General features: G+C 43.3%; 1 protein-coding gene across 1 annotated transcript in view; it reads left to right on the top strand.

Moving 5' to 3' along the window:
- The window catches only part of MRPS27 (mitochondrial ribosomal protein S27), a 122,393-nt gene that overhangs the window by 69,902 nt on the left and 29,186 nt on the right, over positions 1-23,305 (top strand). The window contains exons 5-7 of the mRNA XM_030193301.1: positions 1,827-1,941; positions 15,953-16,031; positions 19,147-19,262. Of these exons, the coding sequence (XP_030049161.1) occupies positions 1,827-1,941; positions 15,953-16,031; positions 19,147-19,262 (310 nt within the window). The remainder of the gene's footprint in view (positions 1-1,826; positions 1,942-15,952; positions 16,032-19,146; positions 19,263-23,305) is intronic.

Genomic DNA, 23,305 nt, shown 5'->3' on the forward strand with positions numbered 1-23,305 from the left:
TTCTGTTTGCTAATACAAACACTAATACTTTCAAAGATAGACTACTGCAATGTTGTGTATTTAGGTATATCTAAGACTTCTGTGAAAAGGATTCAAACAATTCAGAACACGACTGTTTGGCTGATTTATGCAGTTTATGAATTTGATAAAAATTTCTCCATTTTACAATCAAGTAAACTGATTACCAGTTCAGGCGTGAGTAGAGTTCAAACTTTGTATAACATTTGAAAATTTTATATGGTTCTCCACTGTCTTGCATGCAGTCTTTCAGTTTAAACTCTGCATTCCCATTGTTAAGAATGTTAAATGATTTAAGCAATGGTCATCTTTCATGTTTTCTCAGGCTTCTGTATGAAATTCGTTCTGTTTCTTTTAATGATGCAAGATCATCAGGCTTATTTTCGAAAGAGAAGGGCGCCCAAATTTCGACCCAAATCAGACGATGGCCATCCTTCTCCCAGGATCACCCAAATCAGCATAATCGAAAGCTGATTTGGGGCGTCCTCAACTGCTTTCCGTCTTGGGGAAGCATAGCGAAGGCAGGACTGGGGCGTGCTTAACACATGGGCGTCCTCAGCCGATAATGGAAAAAAGAAGGACGTCCCTGATGAACACTTGGGCGACTTTACTTGGTCCTTTTTTTTTTTTTACGACCAAGCCTCAAAGAGGTGCTCAAACTGACCAGATGACCACCGGAGGGAATCGGGGATGACCTCCCCTTACACCCCCAGTGGTCACTAACCCTCTCCCACCCTTAAAAAAAAAACCTTAAAAATATTTTTTGCCAGCCTCAGCTGTCATACCCAGCTCCATGACAGCAGTATGCAGGTCCCTGGAGCAGTTTTAGTGGGTACTGCAGTGCACTTCAGGCAGGCGGACCCAAGCCCATCCCCCCCCTACCTGTTACACTTGTGGTGGCAAATGTGAGCCCTCCAAAACCCACCAGAAACCCACTGTACCCACATCTAGGTGCCCCCTTCATCCCTAAGGGCTATGGTAGTGGTGTACAGTTGTGGGGAGTGGGTTTTGGAAGGGGGGGGGTTGGGGAGCTCAGCACACAAGGTAAGGGAGCTGTGCACCTGGGAGCTTTTTCTGAAGTCCACTGCAGTGCCCCCTAGGGTGCCCGGTTGGTGTCCTGGCATGTCAGGGGGACCAGTGCACTACGAATGCTGGCTCCTCCCATGACCAAATGGCTTGGATTTGGTTGTTTCTAAGATGGGTGTCCTCGGTTTCCATTATTGCCGAAAACCTGGGACGACCATCTCTAAGGTCGACCTAAATTTTGAGAACTGGGCGTCCCCGACCGTATTATCGAAACGAAAGATGGACGCCCATCTTGTTTCGATAATACGGGATTCCAGGCCCCTTCGTGGGGGTTGTCCTGCGAGGACGCCCTCAGCAATACTTGGGTGCCCCGTTCGATTATGCCCCTCCACATGTTATGTAGGAATGCTATGAAATTTATTAAAAATATGTGTTTTACAGTAAGTTTAATTATATTGTTAAATACTGGTTTATTGAGATTTTAATGTGTAAGCTTTTAAGAATGCCTATCTCTTTTTGTTGTTATTCTCAGTGAACTGCATAGGTATTTGTGGAATATAAGTACTTTTAATGTAATTTAAATTTAACAGCCAGGAATCTTGAAAATCATAGAGAAATTTTTGTGTAAGTGTCATATAGCATTGTCATCACAGACTTGACTATTTTGAAATGAGTGATCACATTTTCTTATGTTCAACAGCAGTATAACCTTAGAATAATACATTTATTTGTTTTATACATAAGATCAACTATAAATTTATTTTCCCATCATTCAACTTTAGGTTTCGGCACAGTCCAAACTGCTGGTATTTGAAAGAATGGACTATTCACAGCTGGATCAGACAGTGCATTAAATATGGTGCAGAGGACAAAGCTGTGTACACCCTGAAAAACAAGGTAAAGATTTTCAAATAAAAGATTTTTTTTTCTTTCTTTCTTTCAAATATTTATGCTTTTGAAATATATATTTCTGAGCCTGTGGTGCTCATTTTCGAAAGAGAAAAACATTTAAAAAATTGTCATAAAGCAGCATTTGGACGAAAATCTTCCCAAAACGTCCAAATCAGTATTTTCAAAACCTGTTTTGTAAACGTCCATCTATGCAATGTGTCTGCAATGCATCCAAATCACAAGGGGGCATGGGCATGCCTAACACTTAGATGCTTTACAGCCATAATAGAACAAAACACAAACATCCAGGGTGAAAATCTAAACTCCTTGGTCTAGATGTGTTTTTTATTTTTATTTTTTAAATGTTTTTATTAACTTTTTCTTTACATAACATCAACATAGCCTAACATAGCAATCTAGGCACTTTCACATATATGCATCATCAACAGCCCCCCCACCCCCTCCTCCCCTCTGGATAGATGTGTTTTTTATAACGAATATGACACAAAAAGGTGCCCTAAATGACCAGATGACCACTGGAGGGAGTCGGGGATGACCCCCCTTACTCCCCAAGTGGTCACTGACCCCCCTCCCACCCCCCAAAGATGTGAATAAAAATATTACTTACCAGCCTCTATGATAGTCTCAGATGTTATAGCTAGGTCTATTAGAGCAGCATGGAGGTCCCTGGAGCAATGTAGTGTCAGTGCAGTGCACTGTTGAGAAGAGGATTCAGGCCATATCTCCCCCTACCTATTACACTTGTGGTGAAAAGTGTGAGCCCTCCAAAACTCACCAGAAACCTACTGCCTCCAACTGTACACCACTGTGGCAGTACTTATCCTATATAATAATTCTCACCTCCAACATTCTGTCTTGCCTGGGACCGTGGCTCCCTCGGAGTTGGTCTGCTAGGCTCCATAGATCAGACTGACGTAGTGGCCGCATTATGACGTGATCCCGGGTGAGAGAAAAAAACCCACATAGCTGATCGAATCCCACAAACTGGCACGCGCACAAAAAAAAAAATAAACAAAAAGCCTTGAGACTGGCTGCCGCCCTCCCGAACCTGCCACGCTCACCAACCGCCCTCAAAAAACCACACAGCTGATCGAATCCCAAGAAATGGCACATGCACAAAAAAAAAAGGCTCGAGACTGGCTGCCGCCCTCCCATGCCGCGCACACCAACCGCCCTCAAAAAACCTTGCAGCTGACAAGACTGCCGCCCTCCCGAACTTGCTGCGCTCACCGAAAGCCCTCCCGAACCACCACTGACACAACAGACAAGAAGCAACGAAAAGCCAAAATGATTAGAATCCTACTCCGAAGCCTATAACTATTCTGGGTAAGTGTCCTGCTGGATATTGTCTCCTGATGGGACGATCGCTAAGGTTAAATGTGACGAACAGAAGGAGGCGGGGGGGGGGGGCCCTGCACCTCGGATGAAAGGAGGGGGTCATGGAAAAATACACACACACACACGCATACTCTGTTACACTCTAACTCTGTGTCACACACACACACACACACTCTCTCTGTCTCTCACACACACACACACTCTTTCACACTCTGTGTCTCACTGTCACACACACTCTCTCACACACACACACACTCTGTCTCTCTCTCACACTCACACACACATACACTCTATCTCACTGCCCGCTCCTGTGGTCCTGCAACGGCTTGGACTGTGCATGTAACTGGAAGAAAGCAGGGATGCAGAACACCCTTACATTGGCACTCTCACAACTCAGTCACACTGTATCTCTGTGTGTCACACACACACACACACACACACACTGTGTCTCTCTGACACAATCACACTCTCACACACACACATACACTCTGTCTCACTGGCCGCCCCTGTGGTCCTGCAACGACTTCAACTGTGGATGTAACTGGAATAAAGCAGAGATGCAGAGCAACACGGGGGGGGGACCCTGCACCTCGGACGGAAGGAGGGGGTCATGCAGACACACACACACACATACTCTGGCACACTGTAACTCAGTGTCACACACAGACACAGTCTCTCACACACACACAGTTCTTTCACTCTGTGTGTCTCTCTGTCACACACACTCTCTCACACACACACACACACACATACACACACTCTGTCTCTCTGTCACAGCCACACTCTCACTACACAATTATTCCTTCTCATTATAGCACTTTTCTAACAACTGTTTGCTTACAAAAAAAAAAAAAAGAATATAACCTTGCTAGCGCTCGTTTCCTTTAAAACAGAAACGGGCCTTTTTTACTAGTCCTATATAATAATTTGCACTTCCAACATTCTACGTCTGGATGCCTGGGTTCGTAACATCCATTCCCACTCATTGCTCCGCCCTCGCGTCAAAACATAATGACGTCAGAGGGCGGAACGAGGGGGAAGGGAACGCTGGAGGCGAGATGATGTCAGGAGGAGAGACTTGCAGGACATCGAGGAGAGGGAGGGAGGAAGGGGAGGGCAGGGCAGAGGAGAATTGATGGACATGGATGGGATGGGAGGCGCTCCATATAAGAGGCTTGGGGAGGCTAAGCCTCCCCAGCCCAACCATGACCTTCCCCTGGCTGCTGCCCCCCCAAACGCAGGCCTGCCTGGCACAGCAGCGCTGCAGCCAGGCAGACAGTCCCTCCGCTCCTTCCCGCTCTCAGCTCCCCGATCGACAGCCCTCCTCTCCGTTCCTCCCCCCCCCCCCCCCCCGTGCGCGTGTTTAACCCTTTTACTTTCAGGTGCAGCGACAGCAGTGAAGAGGACAACACAGTGGGCTCCCCTCCAGCTTCTTCCTTCCCTCACACAGTGTCCCGCCTTCTGCGATAATGTATTTCCTGTTTCCACGAGGGCGGGACACTGTGTGAGGGAAGGGAGAAGCTGGAGGGGAGCCCGCTGTGTTGTCCTCTTCACTGCCGTTGCTGCGTCTGAAAGTAAAAGGGTTAAACGTGCGGGGGGAAGAAACGGAGAGGAGGGATATCAGGGAGCTGAGGGGAGGGCAGGGAGAATCGCTGGACATGAATGGGAATGCAGGGGGAGAGAAGAAATGGCTGGAATTGGAGAGGAGGGCAGGGGGAGAAGAGATTGCTGGACAGGAGAGGAGGGGAGGGCAGGGGGAGAGAAGAGATTGCTGGGCAGAGGAGAGAGGAGAATTGCTGGACATGGATGGATGAATGTGGGCAGAGGAGAGAGGACATTTTCTGGATATGGGTGGATGGAGGAGAGGGCAGGGGAGAATGGAGAGTTCCTGGACATGGATGGAGGGGAGGGGAGGGCAGGGGAGAGAGGAGAATTGCTGAACATGGATGGATGAATGGAGGGGGCAGGGGAGAGAGGAAATTTGCTGGATATGGGTAGATAGAGGAGAGGGCAGGGGAGAATGGAGAGTTGCTGGACATGGATGGATGGAGGGGAGGGAAGTCAGGAAGAAGATGCACATGGATTGAGGGGAGGGAAGAGAGGAGAAATGCTGGACATGGATGGATGGATTTCCTCTTCTGATTTTGAACGTTTAGCACAAAACGTCCAAAGTCCAAATTAGACATTGTGACAGAACGGCGTGTTTTTAAGCCTGTAAATGGTATTGAATACTTCTTGAAGTGTGTTTCTGTAGTTTGACCACAGGAGGTGGTGCATGTTTAGGTTTAAAACTGTTTCAGAGAAATGACTGTTCCTTCCTTTAGGGGCCCTTTTACTAAGCCACGGTAAAACATGGCCTGCGGTAGTGTAGGCATGTGTATTGGGCGTGCATCAAGCCAGTTTTTACCACATCTTCAAAGAATGGCGTTTTTTAAATGGGATGGGAAAAGGGCCTGCGGTAAAAATGAGACCAGCATGTGCCCAAAACCAGCCTGAGCCCTTAAGGCCACCCACTGATCTAGTGTTAAAGGTTCAGTTGCCATGCGGTGACAGGTTGGCGTGCGCCAAGTGCCGATTACCACCAGAACCAGCGTGCGTAGTAGGAAATAAATAAATAATATATCCACGCATTATGGGCTTGCACCAAATCTGAAATTACTGCCAGGAGGGCACACTGGCCTGTCAGTAGTCTCATTTGGGCACGTGCTGCACGTGTGTAGAGCCTACCGCAGCTTAGTAAAAGGGCCCCTAAGTTGGCACACAGATAAAGGAGATGCCTTTAACGATGTAACCAGCTATTTTTGAAACTTATTGTTCTGGGCTCTGATTGGCCCAGGAGCTCATTTCATTTGGATTATACTGGCTTTTGCCCCAGTTTCAGCCTGTGAGAAAGCTTTTTCTGAAGCCCTGCAAAAACAGTTATAGTTGATAACTGGTGAGCAGCTATATGGCCTGATCTCCCCAGGTACTTTTTAGAAAGTAAACAAATGTTTAGTTAGTGTTATAATTGATCCATATTTCAGTTACCTGTTATTGTTTGCTGATTGAACTTTCTTTTGTTCATAATAAACAGTTTGTTGCCTCTGCCTGTCTGGACTGATAAAGAATCCAGGTGGTTTGTGTGTTGGGTCCGGGAGTGTGGCCCCAGTAACCTAGAAATCACTGGGGATAATTTCATAGTGGGAGACTCACCCAGAGACGGTTGTGATCCAGTCGGTGGGAGGAGGGTTCTAGTGTAGAGCACAAGCGGCAGGTGCAGGCAGACCTGAGCTGTGCTGGGGATAGACTTTCTAAGTGGCTGCGGGGTAACCCCAGGTGGGTAGCTAGGTGTTTCATGACAGACTTCATATCGAAAATCCCTGCTTTGTTATTTAAGCAACTTGTTTAGTTTGTGTATCGATGTATAATGTTTTATATTTATTATTTTGTATTAAAGAAATACATATGAAAGATTAAGATTTAAGACCTCTGCTGAAAATTGTGGTTATCCCATTAGTCTTCTGTTCATGGCACCTGTTAAATTATGTATTGCAGTCTTGGATTAACTTTATGAAAAAGATACCTAGTACATTAATCTTAGTCTTGATTGCATACAGTCATTTCAAACACAGACACATGTGTACAGGAAAATCCCATTAGATTTATGTAATTTACGATATGTAAAATAAATATGAACCAGGAGCTAGACAGAATTAGTTCTAAATGATAAGTAAATGCAGTATTAATATTCCTTGCAAGATAAATAGTATGGTTTCTTTTCTTACTCCAGAAAGCTCACAGACTTAAATTTGAGCTTCTAAAATAAGTAGTAGATAAAGGAATTGGATCTCAAAATATGCCTGCCAATGGGCAAAAATCAGCAGTCTAGTGACTAGCAACACTAGTTGTTCAAAACTTTGATAAGCCTTGCATTTGAAAGCTTTGAGGAACAAGAGTATGTTCTAGACATGTCTGTGTCTAGCGACAAGCTTAAATTAAACATTTGACAAAGTGGAGAAGGGGTTTTGGATTTAGCTCACACATTTTTTCAGTTGTAAATCAAGGTGAGTTATATTCAGGTACAGCAGGTATATTTCTGTCCCCAGAGGGCTCACATTTTAAGTTTGCACATGAGGCAGTGGAAGGTTAAATAACTTTCCCAAGGTCACAAGGAACTGCAGTGTTTGGACTTGGCTTCCCTGGTTCTCAGCCTGCTTCTCTAACCATTAGAATACGCCTCCACTCCAAAAACATAGCGTTGTTGGCACATCTGCAGTCTGCTTCACTGACCATTATGCACAGTATCCAGACACTTTTATCCCTTGCTTTATCTGCTCTCATTCATTCGGCTCCTTAAGTTCTCGAGTAGCTGGTATTGCTGTTACCTGCCCTTGCCTGTTCCCCAAAACAGCAAACCCTTGATAGCTTCACTCTCTGGTGCCCACAGAATAAAACCGGAGGAAGTTCTGCTTTGTGCGCCAAGGGAGGAACCTCGACCCCTTTAGAACATGAAACAATGCTGTCTCCTCCGGAAGCCAAGATACCACCATGCCCCGCCGTGTTGTGGGAAGAGAAGGCGGGCCCCAAGAACGCGGAAGGCGCTTGTATTGGGGCCTGTGGTAATGGCTTTTCATCGGAGCGATTAACGTCGGTATCTGAGATCTTGAACAAGAAGGGACTATTGAACTCTCCCGTGGTGGTTACACTGGATACCCTCTGGCAGGCATTGAATTCCTCGATTACAAATTCAACTCAGGAAACAACGAATCTGGTTTCAACGGTGAAACAGCTCTCCAAGTCGATGGACAAAATAAAGCAGGATTTTAATGATCAGGTACAAAAATATCAAACTGATGTTTCCAATATTAAGGATAATATGTCAGCAGTTATGAAAGACAATTTGGTTAAGACATTTCTTTGATTTTGGAGGACTCATTATCAGAAGTAACAAAAAGGTCTACACTATTGGTCTCATTTGTATTTGAGCAGAATTTCAATGCCATTCTGAAGTTGTATTTTAAGAATGCTCATCAAAATTTCTGTGGCCAAAAATTATGGATATTTCCAGACGTTACTAGATCTACTTAAGATAAACGGAAAAGTTAGAGAAGAAATAAAGTCTTTGGGGGCTACTTTCTTTTTAGCTTATCCCTGTAAATGTGAGATATTCAGTTGTTAAATATGTTTTTTTTGTACCGGATCAGCTTAGAGCTTTCATAGACCTGAAGAGGGTACAGGGTAATAACATCTGTTTATCAGGCTGTATATGGAATAGATGTGGGTGGGCATGGGCCTTACTTGTTAACTTTATACTATTGTGATTTCCTTGATTTAAGCCACTCTCCCAATATTTGTGGTCTAAGGAAGGGATAAATACGAAGTTACAGTGTTAAAAAAAAAATTCCGTCTTGTTTTGCTCTGTATAGGAGAATATATTTGTTTTGTATTTTCCCTAAGTTACTTGTGTAATATAAATAAAAGAATAAATAAATAAGAAATGAAAAAAGATGTCCGAACAATCAAGCTGAATGGAGTGGAATGGGTAAAGATGAATCAATTATATACTCTTTCAAAACGTACAAAGACTAGGGGAAACTCCACGAAGTTACATAGTGGTACATTAAAAACAAATAGGAGAAAATATTTTTTCACTCAGCATATAGTTAAATTCCCAAACTCTTTGCTGGAGCAAGTGATACAAGCAAATTATGTATCTGGGTTTAGAAAAGGTTGGGACATATTCCTGGAGGAAAAGTCTGTAAACCATTATTAGGGTAGACCTGGAAAGCCGCTCCTTACCCTTGGGATTAAGTGGAATGGAATCGTGCCTCTTCTTGGGCCACTGCTAGATATTTGTAACCTGGACTGGCCACTTTTGGAAACATGATATTGGTCTGACCTAATAAGGCAATTCTTATGTTCTAAATGGATAGAGAACTGGTTGTAATGTGTAATGTTATGGATATAAGTTGAGAAAGAATAGATGTTAACAAAGTTGCATTAAGTGAGAGGCCAAAACAAGAGTACTGCAATGTTCATGGATTCACATAGGGGTCCTTTTACAAAAGCGCAGTAGCGTTTTTAGTGCATGCTAAAAATAAGGACACACTAAACGTTAGCATTTAACGCACACTAATTATTAGCATGCACTAAAAATGCTAACACGCCTTTGTAAAAGTCCCCCATAGTCAACAAAATGGTCTTAAAAACTAAACAGGGATAGCTCAGAGCTAAGTCAAACACAATATTACTCCTGAAATTGGCAAAAGCAAGAAGTACTGAAGACTATCGCTAGTTGACAGAGCTGCCAATTTGAATTCAGACTGACAAAAGGGCAGGAGTGGGGATCAACCCATCAGGGACAACCCCAGTAAGTTCCAGGGATTGGGGAGCGGGGGATCAGTCAATTCATCAGGGAAGGGAGATTGGGAGGCCAATTGGAGGTAGATTGGTAGTAACTGCATCAACAGATAACTCAGATACACTTACTGCACTGTCTGCTGATGAATTTACTGTATAATAAATGTCTGCCCTGTGTGGTAATTTCAGGGCATTTACTAACCATGAGGGGCATGTTTGAAAGAAACGTCTTAAGTTGGAATTTGGACATCTTTGTAAAACGTCCAAATTCAGAGATGGGGAGAAGGTCATTTTTGAAAAAAGATGGACATCCATCTTTGTGTTCGAAAATACCATGGACGTCCTTGGATTTGGATGTCTGATTTTCGGCCATTTTCAAAACCAAAAAATGTCCAAGTTCAAGCCATTTGGACATGGGAGGAGCCAGCATTTTTAGTACACTGGTCCCCCTGACATGCCAGGACAGCAATCGGGCACCCTAGGGGGCCTGCAGTGGACTTCATAAAATGCTTTTCCCCATTGCAGGGGGCGCTCCACAGCACTGTATGTTCGGATCATAGTAACATAGCAAATGACGGCAGATAAAGACGTACAGTCCATCCAGTCTGCCCAACAAGATAAACTCATTTTACATGGTATGCGATACTTTATATGTATACCCAAGTTTGATTTGTCCTTGCCATTCTCAGCACACAGACCGTAGAAGTCTGCCCAGCACTGTTCTACTAAAAGTCCTGAAGCTTAACGTCGAATCCCCTTAAAATTTACACTCCAGCCCATCAGGTGACTAGCACCGACGCCATCTTGACTCTTCTCTGTAAAGGTTTTGCCTACCTTTTATGTGGCATAAGTGATAGTGGCCAAATGTTGGCACGTAAATACCGACTTACTCTTTGTTCTATATCAGAATCTGTGCACCATTATAAAATTCATGTTCAGTACCGAAATTTGGGTGACCTTTGCCCTTATGGCTTATCCAGTCTATCCATCCATACCATCTACTACTCATTCCCTTTCCTTAGAGAGCCGCTGTTCTTGAATTCAGATATAGTCTTTGTCTCCTCCACTGGGAGGCTATTTCAGGCATCCACCACCCTTTCCGTGGAGAAGTATTTTCTTAGACTTTCCTGAGTCTGGCCCCTTTCAATTTCTTCCTATTCCCCTTTATTCCAGAGCATCTTTTTAATTGGAAGACACTCACCTCCTGTGCATTTATGCCACTGAGATATTTAAATTTCTCTGTGATATCTTCCCTCTTCCATCTTACTTCCAAAGTATTCGTATTGAGATCTTTAAGTCTGTCCCTATATGCTTTATGACAAAGACCACTGCCCATCACAGTAGCTGCCCTCTGGACAACTATGTCTTGTTTATATCTTTTTGAACGGATGGCCTCCAGAATTGTACACAGTACTCTAAATTAGGACTCACCAGAGACTTACTATTACGGTTATTTTTGTATTACCAAATGTATTTCTGTACCCTGAAATGGCGATGCCATGACAGGTTTTGTAAGCCACATTGAGCCTGCAAATAGGTGGGAAAATGTGGGATACAAGTGCAATAAATAAATATAGAGACACGATCACCTCCTTTTTCCTGCTGCCCATGCATCCAAGCATCCTTCTGGCTTTTCCCATTGAAATATCATCAGATATGATCACCCCAACACCCGCTGTACTTTTGTGCATAGAAGTACTTCACTCTCTATACTCTTGGGTTTTTGCAGGCCAAATGCATAACCCTGCATTTTTAGCATTAAATGTTAGCTGCCAAACTCCAAGCCATGTTTAAGCTTTTCTAGATCCCTCTTCATGTTATCCACACCATCAGGGGTATCGACTCAATTGAAGATTTTGGTATCACCCACAAAGAGGAAAACCTAACCAAACTGCCTTTCCACAATTTTGTTTACAAAAGTGTTACATAGAATCGCACCTTGCAACACACCACTGGTAATGTCCCTTTCCTTAGAATGAATTCCATTTACCACTACCCTTTGTCGCTTTCTACTCAACTAGTTTCTAACCCAGTCACATACTTTAGGGCCCATAAGAAGGACACCCTGTTTATTTATGTCTGCTATGTGGAACTATGTCAAAGGCTTTGTTACTATCCAAGTACACCACATCTAGCACTCTCCAATCCAACTCTTTAGTCACGCAATCAAAGAAATTAATCAGATTTGTCTGACAAGACCTACCTCTTGTAAAACCATGCTGCCTCAGGTCTTACAATCCATTGGATTCCAGAAACCATGCTATCCTCTGTTTTGGAAGCATTTCCATTAATTTACTCATCACAGAAGCCAGACTAACCAACCTGTAGTTCCCAACCTCCTCCTTACTTATGCTTTTGTGGAGGGGATCACATCTGCCCTACACCAGTCTTCAAGAACCATTCCTGACTCTAAAGAAACATAGGAAAGTTCAGACAGCAGGTTCCTTAGTACTCTCGGATTAGATGTATCCTATCTGGCCCCATCATTTTGTCAGCCTTTAGTTTAGCTAGCTGCTCCTGAACACTGCTCTGAAAACCGTACAAGGTCTACCTCACTTCCATTCCTATTTGTGTTTGTCTTTTATGATCCTATGCTCAGCCTTTCATTTGTAAATACAGAACAGGAATATTTGTTAAGTATTACACTTTAGCCTTATCTGCTTCTGCATATTCCTTCCCTTCATTCTTGAGTTTCACAATGCCACTTTGCATTTCCTCCTATCAGTAATGTATCTAAAAAATGTCGTTTCACCTCCATTTTACTGTACTGACTGTTTTTATATCCATGTTCATATTTGCTTTCCTGGCTACTTTACTAGCTTCTCTTAGCTTTTCCGATATTATTACTTATCATCCTCTTTCTGCACAGGCTTTGCACTTACCACATGTAAATATTTGCCCCTAATACACACTGTAATGCAAAGATTTATGACACTTTAAACAGGCCCCTAAATGTGCTAAAGAACATGCTGCCTGGGCTGATCAGAAGATTTTCCTCTGCTGTGTCCTGCCCTCTCATAAAAAGGAAGTTGCATCAGAGGGGTAGGCCATGGCAAAGAAGAGGCTTCAGGTTGGCCCAGGTAGCATATAAGGACTGCTTCTCCTGGCACAAATGAGGTTTGATGGAACGGAGGGGAGGGAGGCCAGACCCATGGGGAGAGGGAGCTGAAGGAAGAAGATGGAGACGTTCTGGACTCATGGGGGGGGGGGGGGGGAAAGGAGGCTGATGGTAGAAGAGGAAGAGGACTGGGGGATGAAGGAAGATTCTGGACTCAGGGAGGGGGTGGCTCAAAGAAGAAGAGGTTTCTTTAATGCTGTTTCTTTTGTTTTGTTTTGTTCTGTTTAATTACTGGTTATTGTAATCTGCAATAAGGTGCTACACTTGGGGGGAGGGGAGGATGAAGGAATAAGAGGGAGAGTGCTGGACATGAAGGAGGGATGAGAGAGGAAGAAGGAGGTGCCGAATTCACAGGGGGTTTGAGAGAAAAGGAGATGTGCTAGACTCATGGGGGGGCTGAGGAGAAAACAAGGAGAGGTGCTACACCTACGGCAGGGGGAGTAAGTAAGTGAGGATGAGGGAGAAATGCTGCATCTGAGGCAGAGGGAGGGGTGCTGGACCTGCAGGGGGAGAAGGACAGGAGAGATGATAGACTTGTGGAGGGGAGGGGGCTGGAGGGAGAGAGGAGATGCCAGACTATAGGGGAAGGGCTGGGGAGAGGGATGCCAGACTATGGGGAGTGGGGACTGGGGAGAGGAGGGGCTGCCAGACTATTGGGTGGGGAGAAGAAAATAAGAGAGAGATCTTGTACTGTGTAGGATGGAGGGAAGAGAGGGAGAGAGATGCTGGACCCATAGAAGATGTGGCTATACAAACCCCGATGCCGTGCTCCTTCCCAAGTTATGTAGGCAGTAAACCATACCTAACAGGCTTTCACTTCTGGTCACAGTTTAAGAACATAAGCATTGCCATACTGGGACAGACCGAAGGTCCATCAAGCCAAATGTCCTGTTTCCAACAGTGGCTAATCCAGGTTACTAGTCCCTGGCAAGATCCCAAAAGAGTAAAATATATTTTATGCTGCTTATCCTAGAAATAAGCAGTGATTTTTCCAAGTCCATCTTAATAACGGCTGATGCACTTTCCTTTTAGGAAATTATCCAAACATTTTTAAACCCTGCTAAGCTAACTGCTTTTACCACATTCTGTGGCAGTGAATTCCAGAGTTTAGTTACATGTTGAGTGAAGAATATTTTCTCCAATTTTTATGCCCCCTAGTCCTTATGTCTTTGAAAAGAGTACAGCATCATATAGCTGTTGTTTGGGTTCCTCTTTGCTATATGCATCACTTTGCACTTGCTCACATTAAATATTATCGGCCATTTGGTTGCCCAGTCTCATAAGGTCCTTTTGCAATTTTTCCACTATCTTCTTGTGAATTAACAACTTTGAATAACTTTGTTTCATCGGGACATTTAATTACCTCACTAGTTATTCCCATCTGTGTCATTTATAAATATGTAAAAAGCAGCAGCCCCAGCACAGACCCCTGAAGAACCCCACTATCTACCCTTTCTTAATCCATAATAGGACACTGCCTCCTACCCCATAACTTTCTAATGTCCTCAAGAGTTGTTCATGAGGTACTTTGTCAAATGCTTTTTGAAAATCCGGATACACAATATCAACCAGCTCATGTTTATTCACCCTGTAGGCACAATACAGACAACACACTTTTGGGGTGTTATCGGGGTACCTGACACTTAGGGCTCTGTTTACTAAGCTGCGCTGTAGCAGGTAAGATCTAATTTCTCCATGTCTAATCCCCCCAAAAATGGAGTACCTAAAAAAAAGATAAGTAGAAAATAAGGACCCAACTGGAGTATATTGCTTAAGCAAATATCTCAGATACGACAGAGGACACTTTTGCAAAATTTTATCAACTAACATCAGAATCTTAAATTCAGTCTTCTTCTGTACCGGGATCCAGTGCAGAGCACAAAGCGAGAGATGAGCATGGCCATTTTGTCTTTTGATAGCAAATGACCTGCAGTGTTATCTGCACTCATTACAACCTATTCAATTGATTAAAAGCAGACCTGGGCAAAATGTCATGATATATAAACAAAACTTCTTCAAATAGCTATCTATTCCTGATTTAAAAATTTTAGAAGCCATCAGTGTACTTAAAAATCTTTTTTTGCAGTGGAATTTTTTTGTATTTCATTATATGTACTGTCTTCAAATTGTAAATGTAGTCTTGAAAGTATGGTAATCTTCGTACATGCTATAAATTCTAATCAATGCTTGCCCGTATTTCACAGGGCAGTACTGACTTTCATCTTGGATTATGTATGTCCTTTAATACTCGATATTCATGTTGTGATCTCCTATGAATTTGTATCCAGTTGATTTCCCAATATGAAATATTTTTCCTGCTTAGCCACTTTCATATTAATAGCATTCATCACTACAATCTTATGATACATTTTAGCAGTACAATAATCTTCCAGAGAGAAATTCTTCAGGGTGTAATAATGTAACCTGGATGAATTCTCTCGGGGTACCTGAATGTCTTAATGTTTTTTTCTTTCAGGTTTATTGTCTATTTGGGTTTGTGAAGCAGGGATGTCACAAATCCACTTTCCAGTGTGAAGCAATAGATGTAGGTAAAATAAGATACACACAGGCAGGTATTTGTATAATAAAGGATTTTATCTACAAAATGAGTTTTGTGCAAGGATATAGTCAATGGACAAATTTAACTCCATTACCGAAGCTGGTCATTTGTAGAGGGAGGAATGTGGGTACACAGATAGGACAGGATAACTTAACGACCTGTGGGGTCCTTTTACTAAGTTGAGGGGAAAAAGGGCCCTGCAATTGTGGCGGGGGCCATTTCTCCCACGTGCCAGGGCCCTTTTTTACCGCAGCCAGTAAAATGCCCCCCTTCCAAAAAAAATGGCCACACGGTAAGATAACACTATTGAGGTGTCGGTAAGGGCTCCCGTGGTAACCTGCAGTAACCGGGCAGCACGTGGCAATGCCTGATTACAGCCAAGTTAGCGCTGCGCTAGGGAAACAAATTCCCAGAGTGTCGGAAATGGTGCACGCTCCAGTCGGAACTACTACTGGCGTCCACGTTGGGTCGCCGGTAGTTCCATTTTAGCGTGTGGTGGTGCTTGAGGTTCCAGCACTGCATTAGAAAAGGGAACCTTCTGTCACAAAAATAATCTGGAATGAATGTTGGTGGAAAGTCATCAGGATTCACAGAATTATTCAGCTAGAAGATCTATGCTTAGTTTTTGTCTTATTTTCCAGGTGCAGTATGGTATTTTCCTAAATCACTTTACATTCAATCTGTTGTTGGATTCCCTTATTGTAAAGGATAATTATGAAGGTAAGAAAATAAAACTCAAATTAACACTGTTGATCCTCTTAATATTTTTAATGATTTTGTTGTATTAACCCTTCAAGAAACCTTTTCTGTAATTATGCTTAATGGAGATGTTCAAGTGAAAAAGAAAATTATTATTGCAATTCTCTAGAGTAAATGTTAATTAGTTTTATTCATTCAGACATGCTTTTATACCTAATTATATACAATTTATCCTGCTTGATTTGTCATCCATTTTGCATTTTAGAAACATTAACTGCATGCAGCCTATTTATACAACTTACAAAAGCCAAGGTATATATCATATTAGAAGTAAAATCTAATATAACCTACCCAAGTGGCACAAATCTAAAAGATCTGAAAATAGGGAGACCTCCGAACCTGCATAGATCGCAAAAGTGACCGGTATAGAAGTTACATGATATAATCACAGGTCTTCCTAAAAAAACTCCATCTTTAACAGTTCATTCAATAAAATATAGTGATTACTTGATTATTAATTTATTTATTTAAAAGATTTATATCCTGCTTATCAAAAATATCTAAGCAGGTCACAGCTTCACATAAGATATATAGACCAAAACATGATGTTAATAGTCCATGAATCTCCTTTATTCTTAAATATAACAGTGAATTATAGACTCAGATTAACCTATCCTAAAATTAGCAGTGAATTGTAGTTCCAACAGAAACCCTAACTTCACATCTGCTGCTTTGGGGAGATGCTTTTATTTGCAGCAACGTTCTTGCTAAAAATGCCATCTTGTACTCCATACCGGCATCCTACTTAAATCACTTTCTGTAGCAAAAAAATCAACTGTCAGCTAATTGGAAGACAGACGTCTGCCAGCATATCTTATTTCAGGAATGCTTTCTTTATCTTTATTAAAGTTTTTTTAGTACTGCTGTACAAACAATTAAGCCAGTTTTGAATTAAATCTGGTTCTGATCTCCACCTCAGTGACACAAACTGTTGCTGATCCACAATGCTACATCGTAAAGTCGCTATCTGTGCAGATTATCTGCAAAGTAGCCTCAGTACAAACATACTCTTGCATAGACTAGTGAGTGCATTGCTCCTTAATAGTGAAACAATTCTCTTTGAATAGGAAGCAACTCTGAGATTGGGAATCACCCCTTTGTGTGCCTGATTCAATCCTTCTTGTCAATGGAAAAAGCAAAGTGACTTACCTCTAATAGGTTTTCTCTGTAGACAGCAGGATTAATTAGCCACATAATTCCTTTGCCTCCTGGATGGGCCGATGATCAGAAGCAAACGCGGATGCTAGAGGCCATAGTTCTGGACTTGCACCCGTGTTTGCCTGCACCTCAGAATCAAGCCAGCGAGCACGTGAAACAGCACGCTCGCCAGTTCTGACTGGTAATTGCATGCAAATGAGGAGCACCCACATTCCTCCCTTATGATTAGTGGGCAGCGCACCAAACGAGTGCTGCTGCTTCTGTTGCAAACCTTACGCCAGCTTGGAGCTGACATTAGAGTTTTCCAGCAAGGGAGGAATGGGGGGAAACAAACAGAATAGGTTTGACAGGTCTGGGATTGTCTCCCTGACCTGTCAAACTAAGCCTGCCCCTCCAAACATACCCCACCCCCAAACAGTCCAGTGGGACTGCCAGCCCTCCACATCTGCAACAGCACCCCCCACCCCCAGCGGCCTACCTTACAGTTGGAGGATCCCTTTTCTGCGGGCGCCTCCTCAAAATGGCAGTGCCCTGCCCGGTGCATCTTGGGATTCGCTGGGCAGGGCTTAACTTCCATATAAGAGTTCAGCCCTACCCAGCGCCTCCCAGGATGCACCAGGCAGGGCAGGTTGCCGCCATTTTGAGGAGGTGCCCACAGAGGAGGGAGGGACTGCTAATCCCTCCCTCCTCCAACTTTGAAATAGGCCACCGAGGGGGTGCCGGTGCCGGTGTGGAGGGCTAGCAGTCCCTCTGGACTGTCTTTTTAGTGTGTGTGGGGGGGGGGGGGGTATGCTTAGGTTTGGCAGGTCCAGGAGAAAATCCCAGACCTGTCAAATCTCTTCTGCTGTTTGACAGATCTGGCCTTTTTTTTTTTTTTTTGACAGCCTGGACCTGCCAAACAACTTCGGCGGCAGGATTGTGCCTTGGGCATGAGGATCTGAGGGGTTAAATTCAGGAGCATGTCAGGAAATATTTTTTCTCAAAAAGGGTGGTATTTGTGTGGTGAAGATTAAAACAGTAATAGTTTTAAAAGACATAGCATAAGTACAAAGGATCCTTAGTCGCAAAAAGTGAAGAGATAACAGACAGATGACCTAGCAATACATATGCATGTGTTTAAAATGCTGCTCTTGAATGATTGAACAACCAGTGTTAGGGCTGCCAGAATGAATGGCAGTGTGGGTAATGTGAAATACTAGCCGATCTAGCAGAAACATGTAGGCAGGCTACAAAGGGATCAAGGAGACCAGATGTTGAGTCAGTAAATATGTTGGTATTGATATCTAGGGGGAAGTTACCAATGTGGGCTGCCTTTAAGACAAGTTATTTTACCACTGACTTGTGCTGTTGTAGCAGAGGTCCCATTTTATGCAAGGCAACCTAGTTACTAATAACTGGGGTTAACAGTAATATAACCCATCTTAACAGCAGTCTGTATTGAAACATCTACCCATGGATTGTTGAATGCTTGTGGTTTAGACATGGGAAGAGGGGAGGAGGGTGAGAACTAATTGGGGAATATTGTTTGTTTATTCCGCCTAAGATGGTAGAGTACAATAAGAAATATAACAAAAAAGTTGTCCTAGATACAGTATGGAGAGAGATCTTACAAGCAGTTACAGCGTCTGTATCTCCTTGCACTATGGATAGACTAACCGATAACACTGAGAGATCTGATTGGTCTTATTGTGCCATCAACTAATGTTACCCTACATGACCTCAGGTTAAGACTCAAAAAGAAAAAAAAGCACTTTACAGTTTTGCTTAGCACTACACAAAGTCAAGCTAAGCAGCTATAAGATTTAACTCTTACTTATTAATGCAGAAAACAAAGAAGCTGGGTTGTAAATATATGATATGTTGATTGCTGATCAATCATGCATTTCATTTATTAAATACTGTTTTTGTTTCCCACTAGATGCTTTTTATGTAGTCACTGAAATAATGCAGCAAGAAAGTTTTGACAAGCTCTCTACACATCTTCTTTCCCTGTATGTCTTGCACACATGGCTGGCAACCAAATCAGAACTGAAAGTAAGCCTTGTTCATTATGAACTCCTTCAAAATTTATATCTTACACTTACAAATCACAGAATCAGACAAGCTGCCCTGTATGATGTACAGCATGTTTAAAATACAAATAATTAAAACACAAATCAGTAATTCATCATTCACTGAAGACAGTACTATAACCACCCACTCCACCTTCTTTCTCCCCTTTATTCATCAGATGAAAAGCATTATCAAACCTGGGTTTCCCCAACTGCCAGAAGCTCCTATAATCTGAGCATGAGGCCATATTGGAGATTATTTTATAAAGCATTTTCCACACGTAGAGCTTATTTTTTACATGGAAAAGTGCCCTTATAAAATTTGACAGCTGTGTACTGATATAAAAAGTAGATGCAAGGGTATGGGGTATGGCACATTTATTTGTAAGCAATCTGAGTGTATGCACTTAAAGGGCTTAGTTTGGGCAGAACAGGGATGGAGTTGTGATGTACATGTGTATTTTATAAAATACACATGTATAGCACATACATAAATTTATATCCTTTTCAGGACAGGTGTAAATGTATTTCTCTGAGGACAAGCAGTTTAGTGTGTTCCCTTATTTTTTTTTCTAGATTTTGCAGAACTTTTAATGTTTTCTTTTTTTTTTTTTTACATAGCTCGTGACCTATATTGACCTGAGCAACAGTTGTGAAAAAAAAGTAAATCATTTAAAAAAAAATTGAGCCATTTGATTTTGCTTTGGCTATTTTTCTGAATATGGCCCAAAAAGCTGCCAGCGGGTTTAAAAAGTGTACAAGGTGCAGTAGGACCATATCTGTGACTGAGATCCACAGTTGGTGCTTAATGTGCCTCAGTCCTGTTCATCAGCACTCTCATTGTAAACTCTGTTCTCAAATGCAGAAAAGAACACCGAAGAGTAGAGGCCCAGCATGAGAGGCATCAGAGGCATCAACCTCAATGGCATCGGGAGCTGCATTGACCACTGGAGACTAACCGATATTGGGGAGGTCTCAACCTGACTCGACATTAGGTGTCAGTATTGCCCGCTTGAGCCGAGCATCATTGGATCCGACACAGAGGACAGGCGAGGATTTCACGTCATTCCCATCAACACCAGGGGATCCCGATGTCCTATATCAAGCAAAGGCAAAGAAGCATGGGCATTGCTCCTCCTAGAAGTATGATGCAAGAGCACTAGGACACTGGCATCACCAGTACCTGATAAACATTGGTGCAGTGAGGACCATTCCCCCTCTGGAAGCAGTGCTGATGCGCTAGTCTCCCCAAAGCTGGGACACCACCTCCAATTTGGCTCCTCATCTTCTCAGCCTATCTCCACACCAGCACCAGCCCCACCTTTCTGATGCATGCCTTCAACAAGTGTCTCTGGGTCATGTTAAAAGAGGAGGTGGGGTGCATCTTGGCGCAACACTGAGGCATCGATAGCTCTGGTGTGTGCTGTGGTGCCATTTCAGTCCAGAGCCTGGTCATGCGTCCGGTGGACTGAGATAAGCACAGAGTCAGATGATCCAGGAGGAGTACCTCGCTGAGTCTGATACAGACCGCTCTTTGTGGTCTGATATTGAACCAGAGGATCCCTTGGAAGAGGGTTCTCTTGGTCTACCTTCTGACCCTTCTTTACCCCAGGAAAGATGGAGGTCTTCTCTGTAGGAGCTCTCGTTTATCCAGTTTTTTGAGGGAAATGGCAGAAACTATTCCATTTAAGTTGGTATTCAGGATGAGCCTGTGTATCAAGATCCACATAGGCACCTTTTTGGACTTTCACATAAGTGTACTGTTATAAAATTACTCTAAATCTCTGCATTCTTATATCAGTCTTTCAAACACTAGTTTTGGTCAGAAAACTTGGTAAGTTGGCAGCATAGTGATTCATGGTGGTGGTGGTAAGCCCCTGGAGGATGCCTCCAAAAACCCGAAACGCCAACAAAAGAAGGGCAAGCCCAACTCGCCCAAGATGGCGTCCCCGCTTACCATGCCTACAGTTCCTCTCCCGGGGGCCCTCACCCAAGAAATCTTGCCTTGGTAGCAGCTACATTGGAGGATAAACTCAATAAGCTCCACTCTGCACTGGAGGAAATCAGGGAAAGGTTTGATTTCTATACCAAGTGCCTAGAGGAAGTGGAGGCCAAGATATCAGCCCAAGAGGAGCAAGTGGCACAATTGCATGCTGATATTGTATGACTCCAGGAGCATGTGGAAGATCACAAAAACAGAGCCCAGAGAAGCAATGTGTGGCTGGTGGGCCTTCCCAAAGAGGTGAAGAATCTGAATTATGTCTCTGTTTGAAACCTGACTCCCAGATCATCTGGCTGTAAAAAGTACCCGCTCTGCCATAGTATATGAAAGGGCCCATCATTTGTTCAGGCTAGAGACAGATCTTTATGCCCTAGACTGTCAATCACTAATATCTGAATTGGGCTGATAAAGAAAGCATCGTATGGGTCTCTAGACAACAGGGTGTTGTGGAGTACCAAGTGCATAAGTTACTGCTGTTTAATGATTATTCGACTCAGGTGGCACAGAACCAGAGGATGATGGCTCCTGTGTGGGCAAACCTGCATAATTGCCATGTGGCTTTTACTTCCCTTTATTCTGAAAAGTTGTGTGTTCGCCATGATGGAAAGGTTTTCTTCTTCACTTTGATGGAAGAAGCCTGAAAGTTTGTGGATCATTTTACCTCTCGCAACTTGAATGGTCTCCCAAGAGAAATGACCCAGAACATCGTAGTGCAGTGGAGAGTTAATAACGTGGTATTTTGGGGATAACACCTTGAAATAGAGTGGGCAGGTAGGGGGAATAGAATAATATGCATGGTTTACCGAAGAGAACTGCAAATATTCCTTGCCAGCTATAGTGTTTGGGGCAGAGGCTCTGAGGATTGTACTGCATTAGAGGAGGAGCGGGAGTACCCTGACACTGGCAGTTGGGGAAGGGTACGCAGATTTCTTCAATATGATATGTATAATTATAAGGGTGGATAGTATGGGAGGGGAGTGGGTAGAAGGGGTAGGGACCGGTGGGAATTTTAGGGATGGGACTGGTCAATCCATGAGTGCTCATTGAGTTTTCCTTTTTAGTGATGACTGTACCTCCACCTGTTGTACATGAGGGCTGAGGTTGTTCTCTGTTGGGGGAAGAGGCTCAACAGTTGCAAGGAATGGCCAGTTGGCCTGTGTGGGATCCCTGTGGAGGCTGGGCTCTAGGGATCTATTGCTATGTATTATCTTGTATTGAACACATGTATATTTGCTTGCAGGTTAAATGTCACAGTGAAGTTGGTCTCCTGGAATGTGGGAGGCATCATGTCCCCATTCAAACGCACCAAGATTTTGACTGCGTTGAATCGTCTGGGTGTGGTTGTGACCTGCTTTGCAGGAGACTAGACTCTCAGATGCAGAACATTTAAGCTTGGGCACAATTGGGTGTGTGAAGTCTTTTGCTCGTCCTCTGAGGGATGACGCGTTGGAGTGGCCATAATGTCCGTAAGTCCTTAGATATAAAGCATCGGTTCTGGCAAGTGACAGCAAGGGTTATTACCTCTTACTTCAACTGAACTTACAGGATAGAGAGGTCATCTTGTGATGCTATATGGACCCAACACCTATGATATCAGGCATTGAACCTGCGTAGACCCTAGAGGTTGCTCCAGCTGGACTCTCATGGCTATGCCCACCTGTCTCATGCCCAGGTTCTTTGTCTCAAGTCAACTACTTCTGTTGTCTATCTCTTATTTTGCATCAGTAGTCAGGGCGGAGCTTGGAGCCATAAACGGTCTCTGACCACGCTCTGGTTATACTTAATCTCACAGCAGAGCCTTATTATCAGACATGAGAACCTGAAGATTCCCCTCATACCTAGTTCATGATAAGGAGTTCCAATCTTACTTGCAAGTGAGCTGGGAGGATTTTTGTAAAAACAATGACAGCATCGAAATAACCCCATTTTATTTTGGGAAACAGGCAAGGCGATGCTTCGCAGTGATATCATTTCTTTTGTCAGTGCCAGGAATAAGAGGCTCTCCTCTAGTGTTATCACACTGG

Source organism: Microcaecilia unicolor, chromosome 2, assembly GCF_901765095.1.
Source record: "Microcaecilia unicolor chromosome 2, aMicUni1.1, whole genome shotgun sequence".
NCBI classification, from domain to species: domain Eukaryota; kingdom Metazoa; phylum Chordata; class Amphibia; order Gymnophiona; family Siphonopidae; genus Microcaecilia; species Microcaecilia unicolor.